At 52.1% G+C, this 15,472-nt stretch overlaps 1 protein-coding gene across 1 annotated transcript; it reads left to right on the forward strand.

Moving 5' to 3' along the window:
• The first annotated feature begins 1,688 nt into the window (after positions 1 to 1,688).
• SFTPD (surfactant protein D) lies at positions 1,689 to 14,566 on the forward strand. Its single transcript, XM_021700182.1, has 7 exons — positions 1,689 to 1,887; positions 9,581 to 9,697; positions 10,166 to 10,282; positions 10,594 to 10,710; positions 11,106 to 11,222; positions 11,831 to 11,914; positions 14,190 to 14,566. Exons 1-7 carry the CDS (start codon positions 1,689 to 1,691, stop codon positions 14,564 to 14,566), a joined length of 1,128 nt encoding a protein of 375 aa, XP_021555857.1.
• Positions 14,567 to 15,472: the final 906 nt, after the last annotated feature.

Below are 15,472 nucleotides of genomic sequence, written 5' to 3' on the forward strand. Positions count from 1 at the left end.
AATGCAATTTCAACTTCTCTCGTAGTTCCTCTCCATTCCCCATTTCTTCAGAAAGAAGGTTGGTAGAGGAGAAACAGACCAGGCTTTCACGGGTCTGGGTTCTAAGCTCATCCACATACCAGCTGCCTGTGGGACATGGACATTCATACTTTTCTCAGAGGTGGACTTCTTCCTCCTCAGGGGGTGGATTTCCCTGAGACATTCGGTCAAATGTTTCCTTTAAAAAATAGACTTACTGGACGAGGTCACTAATTTTCAGGGGAGTCATTTTTCTCAATAAAATCTGAATCTGGAAGCTTGGCGCGAACACGGTGGGTTGAGGGGGCTGTGGCTCTGCGCACTCCCTCTGTAGCCCCAGCCCCAGATGCCTCATCTGAACTGAAGTTCTGAAAACCTGTGAGTTAGCTCTCTTCGAGGCCACTTCCTGCTACAGTGGACTGTGGGGCCTCCTATGGCATCTTGAGCTGCTGGGCAGAATGCCTGTTGCCTTTTGTTCTTCCCCAGATTTGGGATGCAGGGCCCCAGAGTTGAGGTAGCTGCCGACAAGTGGACGATGCCCTTGCTCCGGCCTGGGTCCTTGGGTGCTCATGACCGAGCTTTTGCCACAAGTCCGGTGAAGGCCTGGTGACCCCCTCCTCCTTTGCACATGTCCCCCAGGCTTTGTTCCTAGCCTCTGCAACTCCCACAAGCTCTTTTCATGCTCATAACTTTACAGTTTCTCTCTGAGAGAGGAAAGACGCCCAATATTGGAGGTGACTCAGGCCCTGTACTGGCCCTGGTGTCACTTAGTCCCTAAGTCCCAGTCAGTTGGTAACTGGATGCCCTACTGGACACCTGCTCTTTCTTATCCCCAAACTAGCCTTCCCCTGACCGAACCCATCTCACACGTCCCCTTCCGCCCTGAGGCCTTTCTTTTAAGTTCTCTTAGGTTGTTGGAGCATAATACTACGTGTCCCAGGGGCTCTCCAGCTACTAACTTCATATCTCTGAGGACTTTCACCTGGGTTCTCTGTGGGAATTTCCTTACGGAGACAGTGTCTAGTCCAGGGATGGCTAATCAGCTGGAAAACATGCAACCACATACCCATCCTGTGCTCAGGACAGACATCACTAAGCATCCAGGACTCTGACTCCTTTTCAGAATAGCACTGCAGACGACACGAGTGCTAGTCCATCCAAGGCAGCAAGTGAGAGGGAACGGGTTTGCTTGTCGGAACTAAGCCACCCACCTTAATAATACAGGCAGGGAGAAGGAGGTCCGGTGGGGAAAGGTCCTTTCCAGAACTACCCAGTGAATCCTTCCTGATTCATGGCTTCATGAATCATGACTTCAGTGAGGAATCATGACTTCATGGCTTCAGTGAGGAATTCTACATCCTAGCCCTTGTGCCGAAAGCAGTGCCCAGGGAAGACACAAGAAAGGACAACACGGGGCGTCTGAGAGTAGGTGGATACTGCTGTCAACTCATGTCAGGGGTTCCATCTGGGTAACTCGTGCTCTCCCGGGCCAGACCATATGCCCACCTGGTCCCTCCACTCTTTTGGGAGCCCTGCTGCTCTCAGCCCCACAGGAGGGAGGGGGTTTGTGGAGAGGTGCTTCTCCTGACCTTCAGGAGCCAGGCCAAGCCCTAACCCATGTCCTAGGACCAAGAGCATGTCCTTTCTCTTTCTGTTCATCTGCCTAGGCCATGCTTCTCCTCCCTCTCTCCGTGCTGATCCTGCTCACACAGCCCCTGAGGTCACTGGGAGCAGAAATGAAGACCTATTCCCAGAGAGCAGCGGCCAGCACCTGCACCCTGGTCATGTGTAACCCCGTGGAGAATGGCCTGCCCGGTCGTGATGGACGGGATGGAAGAGAGGGCCCCCGGGGCGAGAAGGGGGATCCAGGTAGAGCTGGGACCATGGGCTCGTCCTGGTGGAATGGGGTGGGCATTGGAATTGTAACCAATCCAGAAACGCTGGTTGTTCTGCTGTAGAAGGCTCAGAGGTGGACTTCTTCCTCCTCAGGGGGTGGGTTTCCCTGAGACATTCGGTCCTTCTGAAATGCTGTTTTACCATTTGAAAAATGACCAGCTGTTCTGAGCCCCCAGGTGCCTCCCTCCATTACCAGTTGCCCTGACTCCTCCCCCGGATTCTTCTGATTCCTCCCACCCCAAGAATGAGGAAATAGTGGGGACATGGAATTTGTGGTTCTCCAGAACCCAGCTCCAGGGACTTAACAGTTGGTCCTCCAGATTAAATGGTGTCTGTGCGGGGAGATAAATATTTTTAATACTGCATGAAGAATGGGAAAGAAGGAGGCTCAGTGGCCCCAGACTCAGGTCTGATCAAAAGGATTTATCCTAATACATTACGGAGAGAATGAAAGGGAGCTCACATTTCTTTCTCCTAGCCTTGTGCTTGGGCATCACTGAGTAAATCATTTAACCCTACCAAATGTTTCACAAGAAACAACATATGACTCACATTTGGCAGGTGAGAACATGGTGACGCAGAAAGGCCAAATGACACCCAGTGTGGAGGGGAAAAGACACGGGCTTGTGCATCAGACAGATCTGTGCCAGACAGCTAGCTCCATCTCCACAGCAGAGACCTACCCTGGGACAAGCCAGTGTCCCCGAGTCTGTTTGCTCATCTATAAATGGGAATAATATCGACCACACAGTGACGAATAACTGAGCCGAGGTTTTACTTTTTTGTTAAGTTGTCAAGATGAAGGTGCATGTTCCTGCTGGTCCAATCAGGTGAATTCTCCTGAGGTTCCCAAAGGTACTGATTATTAAGGGAATTATCTGAGTCTCAGTGGCAAGGCGTCAGAATTCAGTGAACCAACAACTAAGACAAGGGATCTGCAGGCACTGGGCTACGGCTATGGTGGGATCTACTGTGGTCTTTATCGTTCAGGAGTTTGCATTTTGGTTGGGGAGGAAGGAAACTAACAACATTTAAGCTGGAAAGAATGGGTAACATCTCCAGGCTTTGTAGGGTAAGGCACAAGCGAGTATCTATCTGTCCATCCTTTACAGACAGAAAGTGGCTCCCAACGTGAATGGCCTGGGGCTTGGGGAAGGCCACCTGGAAGGGAACTCAGAAGAAGGGTGGTATTCAGGGTGTCCACATCTTGGAGAATCCCCGATCTCTCCAACTCTCAGAGGGGCCCTGAATTAAATCCCAGGGGTGCCTTTTCCTACAGTCGCCCTGTGACCCTGCAGCATCGAGTGTGGCTGAGCCCCCCTCTTTTGTGCAGATGCCTCCCCCCCAACCCATGCACATGCCAAGCCTAGCCTTGGGTTGGTGCTTGGAGAAAGAACCATACACAGTTGGGCCCAGGAACCAAGCTGCACTCTGGCTCCTAGATTGCAGGCACACGAGTTGTTCAACCATTATGGGTCTGAGAATTTCTTAGAGAGCTTGGAGCACCTCAGAATCCCGACCCAAGGAAGTCTGGCTGGGGCTAGAGTCTGGACTTATGAAAATGTCCCCTGCAGATGCTGACGCACAGGGTTCCAGATAGGCCAGAGAGAAGAGAGCCTTGAGCAGAGGTGGAGGGTGGAGTCGGGTCACTATGGTAATGCCTCAGGCATATCATGGATGGTCCATAAGACCCCACCCTGTTTTGGGGGCTGTATTTCCAGGGACAGTCCCCTTATTCCTCAGCACCTCCAAGATTCCTTCCCAGAAGGATTGAGCAAGAGCGTCCCTCCAGGGGCACGCATCTCCCTCAGAATAAAACCACACACTCCTCAGCAGCCCACAAGGACACTCCACCCCTGCCTACTTCTTTGACCTCGCCTCCTTCTCCTCTGGCCACACTGGCTCCTTGCTGATCCCTAACCACATTCAGCCCCCCACCTACTTGAGGCCCTGTCACTGCTCTCCCCATAGCTGCCCTTGTGGGTCACTCCTCACCTTCCTCCCGGCTTTCCTCACAGACCACCTTCTCCGCGAGTCTGTCCCTGACCACCCTACTTAGAAGACACTGCGCTCCCTTCCGACACTCTCTGTGCTTTATTTTTCCTCTGTGGCACTTATTCTGATCTAATAAACCCTAGGTTGTACATTTTAATTTTTAAGATCTCTTTCTATGCAGTTGGGTTTAAGCTCCAAGAGGAAGGGATCTGCTTTTGTGTCTGCTTCTTTCCCTGGCATGTCCAAACATCAAGATGCTGTCTCGTGCACCGTAGAAGTTTCAGCGAGTACTTGTGGAATAAAGGAAGGGAAAATGAAAGGAGAGGAGGGATTTACTGCGGTGAAGACTGGCCACACTGCTGGTCCTTAAAGCTTCACTTCAGGCCATACTGAGGTACAGGGCTGGCCTTTGGGGGACACTAGGATGCAAAATTGGTGCTTTTTTTTTTTTTTAAGATTTTATTTATTTATTTGAGAGAGAGAGAGCATGAGAGAGCACAAGCAGGGGGGAGGGGAAGAGGGAGAAGCAGGATCTCCACTGAGCAGGGAGCCCCACATGGGGCTCAATCCCAGGACCCTGGAATCATGACCTGAGCTGAAGGCAGATGCTTAACTGGCTGAGCCACCCAGGCGCCCCAAAATTAGTGCTTTTGGAGGCATGGGTGCTTGCCTGGGTCCCCTCTCCCGGCCTCCAGTGCTTGTGCACCATGGATGGGAGACCTCTACCGCTCCTTCTACCTGTCCCCAGCCCAGCCAGGGTGGAGCCCAAGAGAGGCTCAATCTAAGGGGCAGGACATTTCTGCCCCAGCACAGTGTGACCTGTTGGACATGGGATGTGGGGCCCAACCTATAACTCTCTCTGTTTCCATTGCATTCCCAATGAGGATCATAACTAGAAGCAGGACACCGTACCCAGCACAGAGCTTCTCAACCACCCATCCCAGGCACCAGCCCCCCGCCACCGGCTCATTCTTGCTCAGGCTGGCCTGGTCGCTCCTCCCCTGGGAGCACGTTTTCTAAGTCTAACATGTCCCCTTTCCTCTGCAATTCTCTCTAAATCCTCCTCACCCTAAAGTCCCATTTCTTCTTCTAGGAAGAGAGCTCTGAGCATGTGTGCGTGCTGGGGTTGGGGTGATGATGTGACGGGACGAGGGACATCTTGTGAATTGTCTTCCTCACTCATGGCCTGTGCCTCACAGTTGAAAATCCTATCACAAATCCCGTGCAGACCGGGACCTGGTGCTAACATTTGCATCTCGCCCAGCGCCAGGCCTACGGTTGTATTGCATGGCTTCTTAGTGAACAAGTAAGTGAATGAAGAAGTCAGCACCACCTGTCAGGTGTCATTTCTTTTTGCACGTGAATGTTTATAGCGGCTTTATTCACAACAGCCCAAAGGCCTGGCGATGGGTGAACGGATGAACAAGATGTGCTCTGTCCATATGGTGGAACATGACTCAGCCATAAAAGGAAATAAAGTGCTGAGACACACTGTCAAGTGGATGGCTCTCAGGGACATCACCCCCAAGTTACAAAAGCCAGACGTCAAAGGTCATAAGTTGTAGGAATCCATGTATATGAAATGTCCAAAATAGGAAATAGAGACAGAAAGCAGAGTAGTGGCGTCCAGGGGCTGGGAGGAGGGGGAATTGGGGATGATGGCTTAGTGGCTATGGTTTTTTTGAGGGGTGATGAAATGATTTTGAACTTAATAGAGGAGTGAGTGAGTGAGTGAGCTAACTGCCACTGAACTGTGTGCTTTGAAAAGGTTAATGTGGGGTGCCTGGGTGGCTCAGTCGTTAAGCGTCTGCCTTCGGCTCAGGTCATGATCCCAGGGTCCTGGGATTGAGCCCCGCATCGGGCTCCCTGCTCAGCGGGAAGCCTGCTTCTCCCTCTTCCACTCCCCCTGCTTGTGTTCCCTCTCTAGCTGTGTCTCTCTCTGTCAAACAAATAAATAAAATCTTTAAAAAAAAAAAAGAAAAGGTTAATGTTATATGAATTTCACCTCAGTTAAAAAAAAAAAAGAATAACCAAAAGAACAGAACTGAGTGTAAAACTCTTAAACATTGAGAGTCATCTGCTCCCGTTACTCTTTTGGGGGTAAATCTTGAGTAATGGCAGGCCTAGGCAGCCCTTCTGGAGGTAACACGTCTTTCTAAAAATGCTTGATCATTTTTCCAATACAAAAATAATTTGTGGCCACTAAAGAAACAACAAGAAAGTTACCATTACCTTGTGTCACTAGGAAGGAACAGCTGGTCACACTTCTGTATATGCTTCTCCTGTGTCTTTCCCAGTACGTCCTGCATGTGCACGCCCTACACACCCATGTACGTACTTGTGAAACAGGATCCCGTTGCGCATAGGGATACATTAGGTTACAATTTGGTCTCTTTTCTATGGTTTCAAGAGCATATTGCATTGCTTTTGCTTTTTTTTATTGAGGTATAACTGACATATAACATTGTCTTCGTTTCTGATGTATAACAGTGATTCAATATTTGCACGAATTGTGAGATGATCACTGTAAGAAGTCTTGTCAACGTCTGTTACCACACATAGTACAATTTTTTTCTTGTTGTGATAAGAACTTTTAAGATCTACTCTCTGGGGGCACCTGGGTGGCTCAGTTGGTTGGGCGACTGCCTTTGGCTCAGGTCATGATCCCGGAGTCCTGGGGTCAAGTCCCACGTCAGGCTCCCAGCTCGGCAGGGAGCCTGCTTCTCCCTCTGACTCTCTCCCCTCTCATGCTGTTTCTCTCTCTCTCTCAAATAAATAAATAAAATCTTAAAAAATATATATGTATATATAAAAAAGATCTACTCTCTGACGTGAGGTAAACCTCAGAGAAATTGCCACAATAGCTCATGTATAGGCAATCTTGCTTGTTATTCTGTGGGGATAGTAACAAGACCCCATGGGCATATGATTATTTAAACGGCAAAAAAAAAAAAAAAAAAGGATTTGATTCCCCAACGATTATATAACTCAACTAGAACCTTGATCAATTCTATGTGGCTGGGATAACAAAAATTGCTCTTTTAAAGCCAGAGCTTACCCCACTGCATGGGATTAACTATGGGCTTACAGAGATAATGAATGATCCCACTTTCTTTATGATTCAATTGGATAATGTCCTTGGGGATGCCCTTATATCCTGAGACAAGTCTTCTCCCACTTGCCAGTGATTCCTTATGATTAAGATACTGTTAAGGCTAGACCTTAAACGAAGAGAACTTCTTCTTTTTTCTTTTTAAGATTTTATTTATTTATTTGACAGAGAGAAACACAGCAAGAGAGGGAACACAAGCAGGGGGAGAGGGAGAGGGAGAAGCAGGCTTCCCGCTGAGCAGGGAGCCCGATGCGGGGCTCGATCCCAGGACCCTGGGATCATAACCTGAACCAAAAGCAGACGCTTAACGACTGAGCCACCCAGGCGCCCCTTATGAAGAGAACTTCTTGATAGTTTTATCTCATAGTCATTTATCCTAGAAGCTGCCTCTATTGATGTACACTTGCAAACAAAGGCTTTAGCCAAACATACAACGTACCACAGCCCTCCTGGTAAAAAGAGCCTCAGAACTCACTATGGGACTTCCAGGACTTACATAAAATAAGCAAAACAGTATGCTTGCTCAGCAGGACTCTAAATGTTACTTCCCAGGCGCTAGATGTACTCAGCCAAGAATTAAGTGAAGTCAGAGAGGGACTTCTCCAGAACGGTGCCACTATTGACTGCCTAGTATTACTAGGGGTATGAGGGATTTCCTCATGTGTTGTTCTAACGTTACAGGTGTCCCAATTAATAGGGGACATCTGTGATCCGTTAAATAAGATCAAGATATCTACTAATCTATTTGACGAAATTGGTAATTGAGGATCTTATCTAAGGAATGTGATCATAATTTGGGGCCTAATACTTGTTTTATGTTCATCCTTTTGCATGTGCTGCTGCATGTTCCATTTGCTGTCCATCATGACCCCCTGGAGCCATACCGCCGGCCTCTGGACCGACTCCTGGATAGATTCTAACTGCTGCACAGCCCGCCGTCCCAGTTCAGCAGGAAGCAGCCAGAGTGGTCACTGTCCAATTCCCTAATGGCAGTTAGGGTTACTATTTCCAGGGGGAAGAATGAGTAAGGGACAGGCGGGGCTAGGTAGGGAGAGATAGATAGGGGGCTATGTGATCAGGCTCACAGAAATCCCAAAAATGTCAGGGTGTGGGGAAACAAGAGATAAGGGAACAAACCGGACCACCCTGCCTAAGCATGTGGGGTGGGTGTCTTTTTTTATGATAATCACCTGTGACCAACAAAGAATAACCAGACCCTAAAAAGGAAGTAAGCCATTGAAGGTGTTATCACTAGTCCTTGCTCAATGGTGATATAGAGAGGATAAAAGGATTTAAGGTCCCTGGTTAGCTGTTTATAAAAGACCAACCCTAAATGCCCTCAGTGGCGGACCCGTCTCACTCCTGAGAGCTTTTTTCTGTATCCTTGCTTAAAAAACTTTTATCACTTTACTCAAAAAAAAAAAAAAAAAGAAAAAGAAAAAGAAAAAAGATCTACTCTCTGAGCAACTTTCACATACACAATACGGTATTATTAACTCTAGTTGCCATGCTCTACATGACATCCCCAGAACTTATTTTATAACTGGACATTTGTATCTTTCGACCACCGTGAGCCATTCGGCCCACTTCCCAAGCCCACCTCTGGCAATCACCAATCTGTTCTCTGTATCTATGAGTTTGTTGTTTTTGTTTGTTGGTTGGCTTGTCTGTTTAGATTCCACATATAAATGAGATCATATGGGATTTGTCTTTCTCTGTCTGACTTAATTTCATCTACCATAATGCCCCCAAAGTCCATCCATGTTGTTGCAAATGGCAAGATTTCGTTCTTTGTTATGGCTGAGGAATATTCCATCATATATACACCTGCATTTTCTCCATCCACTCATTCATCAATGGACATCTAGGCTCTAAGCCGTCTCCATGTCTTGGCTACTGTAAACAATGCTGCAATGAACATGGGGGTGCAGGTATCTTTTTGAATTAGTGTTCTTGCTTCCTTTAGATAAATACCCAGAAGGGGGATTGCTGGATCATATAGTAATTCTACTTTTAATTTTTTGAGGAACCTTCATGCTGTTTCCCACAGTGGCTGCACCGATTTACATTCCCACCAATAGTGCACAGGGGTTTCCTTTTCACCACATCCTGGCCAACGCTTGTTATCTCTTGTCTTTTTTGATAATAACCATTCTAACGGGTGTGAGGTGGTATCTCATTGTGGTTTTGATTTGCAGTTCCCTGATGATTAGTGCCAGGTGTCATTTCTGATAGAAACTTTGGTTCTGGGAAGGCGAGAACAAGGAGTCCATGATCAAGGGTAAATGCTGACAGATTGCCGGCTGTAAATACCGTGGATAAGCCAAGTCGGTTGGGTCTTGGCTTGAATCCACAGCCGACTCTGGCTGGCCTGTTTTCTCACCTGTAAAATGGGGATGGCGACACCCATTTCCTGGATCACCACTGGACCAAGGAGTGTGGAGATGGAATGTCTCTTCGAGTAGAACCTTGAAGGCATGCAAGGGGCCTGACATTAGAGGCATCTGGCTCCTCCTAGGCCCAAGGCCAGGTTTATACCCATCTCTTCTGCTGCTGCAGGTTTGCCAGGAGCTGTAGGGAGAGCCGGGATGCCCGGACCAGTTGGCCTAGCTGGGCCCAAAGGGGACAATGGCTCTGCGGGAGAGCCTGGACCAAAGGGAGACTCCGGACCATCTGGTGAGCAGCTGCGCATGGAGTTCGGCTGTCTGCAGGTGCTGCCGCCGTCCCTGGGATTTGCCAGTAGACATGCGCAGATCCCATCCCAGGGAGAAGGAAGAAGGTTGTTGTGAAGGTGGCACTGGCTTATCTCAGAGAAGCCTGGAAAGTACCACGGCTGCCTCTCTCACTTCTATCATTGCTCTCGTCTTTTCTTTTTTTTTTTTTTAAGATTTTTTATTTATTTATTTGTGAGAGAGAGAATGAGAGACAGAGAGCATGAGAGGGGGGAGGGTCAGAGGGAGAAGCAGACTCCCTGCCGAGCAGGGAGCCCGATGCGGGACTCGATCCCGGGACTCCAGGATCATGACCTGAGCCGAAGGCAGTCGCCCAACCAACTGAGCCACCCAGGCGCCCGCTCTCGTCTTTTCACGTGTTCCCCCGCCAACAAGGTTTAGCGCCACTGACCAGGGTGGTCTTTTTCCCCAGGACCTCCAGGACCTCGAGGCATGCCTGGTTCAGCTGGCAGAGAGGGTCCATCAGGGAAGCAGGGGAACGTAGGACCTCAAGGCCCACCTGGCCCTAAAGGAGAGGCCGGGCCCAAAGGTAGGTGGTTGGTATGTGGCTTGTCTGGGAGAGAGAGGGGAGGAGTATGGTGGCGGTCCAGGCTGGGACCTCAGGCAGCAAGCTCAGAGGGCCAGGAAAAGCCCAGACGGTCAGCGCTGGGTAGGCCAAGTCGTGGCCCCTTCCTCTCCCTCCTTCCCACAATGGTGGCGTTTTCCTGTTCACCTCCCTGGAGGAAGCCCTGTAAGGGGCACCTTCTCCCCAGTTGGCTCTCTCCCCCTGGAGCGGTGGGTGAAAACTCCAGGACTGAACACACTCTCAGCAACATTTGTCCCAACTGGTTCCTTCCTCAGGAGAAGCGGGTGTGGCCGGCAAGCCGGGCTCTGCAGGGACACAAGGTCCCACAGGTGTTAAAGGAGAGAGAGGTGCCCCGGGTGAGCACGGAGCCCCTGGGAGTGCTGGGGCAGCAGGTGAGTGATGGAAGGGGCTAGGGCCGGGCTCCGGTTCCTTGTGTCCCTCTGGTGCTGCCGATGGCCATCTCTCCACCACCGTCACTCATCACGTCAGAGCTGGTGTGACCAGGAGGGGAGAGTCTACGGCCAAGGAGGGTGACTGCTGGGCTCTGGGAGCTGTCTGCATCGAGGGAGAGTGACACGTGAGCAACAGGGCTAGTCTAGGTGCCAGAGAGGTGGGTCTTTGGGTGATGGGATGGTCAGCGTAAGGAGAGGGTGCATGGCTGGGTTCTGGGAACAGTCTGTATAGGGGAAGGGGGACCATAGGCCAGTTGGATGGTCCATGTACTGGGAGGCTGAAAATGCTGGGAAACGTGTACAGAGCTCACCCAGCTCTTCTTCTGTGATCCCAGGACCTGCTGGAGCCATGGGTCCACCGGGACCTCCAGGTGCCAAAGGGCCCCCGGGACTGAAGGGGGACAGAGGTGCTCCTGGGAACAAAGGAGCGAAGGGAGAGAGTGCGCTTCCGGGTAAGGCGGCATCTGCCAGATTTGGGAGTTCCCACAGGGTGGGGGCAGGGGGAGGAAGGTGGTGCTCTTATCTGTCAGGACAGCCTATCCTCTCCGACTTCGGCCCCATTAATCATGGGGAGTGGTGGGAAACAGGAAAGCTAGCAGGCAGGAAGGCAGGAGAATTAGGCTCTGGTTTTAGACTTACTCAGTGGAGGGCAACCCTGGGCAGCTTTTCCATCTGATCACTGGGGAAAGCATAGCCCCCTTCCCGACTCAAAGCATAGTTTGAGTATCAAATAACCCAATGGATGGGAAGTATTCCTATCCCCCCCAAAAGAGGTGCTATGGGATGCCCAGAATTTGGAGTTCAAATGTCATGCGGTCAGTGTCTGTGAGGTGCAGGGACCTGCTTGTGGGACACTTAGTTCATAGCAGAACCACGGGAAATCTGGGAGGAACAGGGGTCGGTTATGTCAGCAGATGTGGGCTTCTTAGGACCTGGTCCCAGCAGCTTAGCCCACCCCAAGTATGTGCCTGCAACTGGGCACCCTTCCCTTGAGGCCTAGGCTCTGAGCTGATCCCAGGCTACACTGGGCTTACCTTCCCTCGGCCTCTCTCTTCGGCAGACATCACTGATCTGAGGCAGCAGGTGGAGGCCTTGCACGGACAGGTACAACACCTCCAGAATGCCTTCTCTCAGTATAGGAAAGGTAAGTTCCTGGGCCTGACTGGAGCCAGGCACCAAGGCTAGGCCCCCGACTGGGTCTGGACCTTGGTTTGGCATTGGCTGGGTTTGGGTCTAGGATTGGAATGGGTTGGGACCACATTTAGGGCTGGACCTGGCTCTGGGGCAAGGTCTGGGGCTGAGAATAGGGCTGGGACAGAGCATACTCCAGGATCTGCAAGTAGATACAAGAGACATATAGGAGGATGTGGCCCTATCGCCAGTTCAGTGGGGTGACAGAAGTATGGTAGATGTTATCAGGCTCTAGGATGCCCCCAGTATCACAGCCACCTGTGACCCAGTCAGTGCCCTAAACCCTGCCTACCCCGTGCTGGTCCCTGTGATAGACAGTGGACACCCAACCCAAGATGTATTCCTAACATCTGTGGGGCCCTGTGTGTGAGTGCCCAGAGACGTTGCTTCACGGCCCAAGGCAGCAGAGAATCCAGACACTGTCCTGAGAGCCGGGGCTGGGATGCTGCTCTTGGGGTTCAAGGCTGGTGGGGGCCTGGCCTTGCCGTGTGGCCAATCAAGTACCTCACCCTGGACATGCTCAAGGTTCTGACAGGGGGCTGGCTGCCTCTGGGCTCCAGCCAGTACTCTCCCTGAACCTCCCCCGGTGTTTGAAGCAGAGAGTCTTCCCTAACCCTGGAATGCTGCCGAGGCAGGGGCCCCCAGGAGTACATGCCTGAGTGCCCTGTGCCCTTTGGAATCTCCACCTCAGTCCTTGACTGCCCGCCCTCCTCATCTGCTCTCCCTGACTTCAGCACTGAGTCTACATCACTCATCCAATCTCCCTGATCCAAAAAAAAAAAAAAAAGAACAGTTTTCTGAAGGAGTAGAGCATAAAGGGGCCTGACTGGGTAAGACACAGGGTTGTCCCCTAAGTACTTAAGTAGCAAGGATGAGAGTTTCAGGTATTGGGTATGTCTTCCTCGCTCCACAAACATATTTGCCCATGCGTTCACTCACTCCTATGCCCACTGCTGCACACAAAGTGGAACGTGTCCATAGGCTCCAGCCACGTGGGTGTACTCAAATACCTTCACTCACCCCGCACCATGACATCCATGAGCACAAGCAGAGGTATGCACGTGTAGGTATGCTCACGTATCTGGATGGTGGGTGCTGCCGTGCACCTTCACACGAATACATGGACATGTTTGTGTATGCACGTGTGTACGCACCCAGATGCAGGGACATAATGTGAACCCCCGCACGGGCCCCGTCCAGGGCTGCTTCAAGTGCCATCCTGAGCCTGTGGAGCATCTGTGCCCCGAGTCCGTGTTGAAGGTCCCCAGAGGAGGGCAGTGGGGCTGGGGCAGCCTGAGCCTAACCAGCCCAGGGAGGCCAGGGCGCAGCCCTCTCGGGAGCCCTGAGGATTTCCATGCCTGAGGCCAAAAGCGGATGGGATGGACTGAAAAGAGATACTCGATATGTCCCATGGGTGATGCTTTTATGAAGTGTGCCCCCACTTTAGAGATGAGGAATTAGAAGGCCTGAAAAGGGAAGTGACTTTCCTTTGCCCACCTAGACAGCCATTGCCAGGGGTGGAACCCCTGGCTTCTGATTCCCAAATAGGGCTCTCCCAGGACCGGTCCCCACCCCCTGCCACCGCACCGCTGAGGTGCCTGCACCCCCCTCCCCCAGCTCCCCGGGGAGGCTGACTGGCTGGGGCATCACGCATGTGGGTACCAAGGGGCCAACATGGGTCTGCAGTGAGTGCCGAGATTAGCACATCGAGGCTTTCGGATGCCCCCCCGCCCTTGCCCCCACCCACCACATAGCAACCCCACAGACCTGCTCTTATGCAGGGTCTGATTTTCATACTCTCAGAAACTACCCCAACCGCCACACTGACATCTCCACGGCCAAAGTCATTCCAATCCCCAGTGACCCCAGCACACAACGTGGGGTGAAGTAGGAAGAGCATGTTCTAGCTCTAGTGTCCCAGCAAACAAGGTTTAATCCTCGCCCTACATTTGGCAGGCCTGTGACTTTGGGCCTCTTACTTAACCTCCCTGAGCTCCAGGGTCCTCATCTGTAACTGCAGCCCACAGGACCTCCTCCCAGCGTTCACTGTGAAGTCAGGGCTGCTCTGGAACCAAGTGCCTCACTTTTGTCCTATCTGGTGCCCTGATACCCCACCGGGGAGGCCTGGGCGGGGGAGGGGGGCTCCAGTTGGAGCACAAAGGTCTCAGAGCCCCTGAGCTGGGGCCAGGTGCTGCCATAACCCCAATCTAACTCTCTTCTTCTCTTAGTGGAGCTCTTCCCCAACGGCCGAGCTGTTGGGGAGAAGATCTTCAAGACAGCGGGTTTTGAAAAGACTTTTGAGGACGCGCAGCAGGTGTGTATGCAGGCGGGGGGACAGATGGCCTCCCCACGCTCTGCAGCCGAGAACGAGGCCCTGCAGGAGCTGGCCACTGTTCAGAACAAGCCTGCTTTCCTGAGCATGACCGACATCAAGACAGAGGGCAATTTCACCTACCCCACCGGGGAGCCCCTGGTCTATTCCAACTGGGCCCCGGGGGAACCCAACAACAATGGCGGCTCAGAGAACTGTGTGGAGATCTTTACCAACGGCAAGTGGAACGACAAGGTCTGCAGGGAGCCGCGCCTGGTGGTCTGCGAGTTCTGAGCCGCGGGGGCCGGCGGGGAGCCTGGCCAGCGAGTGGGGGCCCAGGCCCGTGTGCTGCCAATGCCCCAATAAAATGGCGCCGCCTCTGCCGGCCAGGGCTTCTCCGCAGAGCCGTGGGGGGTGGCCAGAAGGCAGGTCCCCGCGGAACGCCTCTCTCCGAGTCAGATGGCTTCACACACACAAGACCTGTCAGGAAGAAGGGGCCCGCTGCTCTCCCAGTGGCAAGGAATAAAATTGGGTCCCCACGACCTCCCCATGGCAAAATCCAGTGGCTCCTCCTCAGCCGTCCTCCTCCTCACACTCTCAGCCACGTTTGACTGGCTGACCAGCCATGCCCTGCCCTCTTCCTCCTCTTCCAGAGCAGCTTCCAGAGCAGCGCTCTTGCTGACTTTTGTCTCGGCCTCGTCAGCCTCGTTTGCTCCTCCCTTCTTGACCGCTTCATGCCGCGGTGGGGGCCCCTGCTCTCCCTCCGTTCTCTTCTGGCCCGACTCACTCCAGGTAGAACTCATCCTGTCCAAGGCTTCGAATTCCTTCTCCTGACAGCTCCCATGTGCATATCCCTGTTGGGGGACCTCTCCCTGAACCCCAGGCTCCTCTAGCCAATGCAAGCTGGAGCCCCGGGGCTGGCAGTCCTCAGCGGCTGCCTCTTACTTCAAGGCCGGCGCCCAGGAAGTGGCAGAGGGCAGGGGGATGACCTGGCGGCGAGTGTCTGCCTCCCCCGACTGCATGGCCCTATGCCCAGTAGACCGGGCCTCATCCTTGCACGGCCCAGGAGCTCTCTCTCTTCATGTCATATGGCTGCCTCTCGGTTCATGGGAGGGAGTTCCATCCACACAACCCCAGATCCATCTGGAATCTCAGGCACGGAGGGTGTCCAGCCAGGCTCACATTTATCCCCAACCTTCG

Source organism: Neomonachus schauinslandi, chromosome 6 (assembly GCF_002201575.2).
Source record: "Neomonachus schauinslandi chromosome 6, ASM220157v2, whole genome shotgun sequence".
In the NCBI taxonomy this organism is placed as follows: domain Eukaryota; kingdom Metazoa; phylum Chordata; class Mammalia; order Carnivora; family Phocidae; genus Neomonachus; species Neomonachus schauinslandi.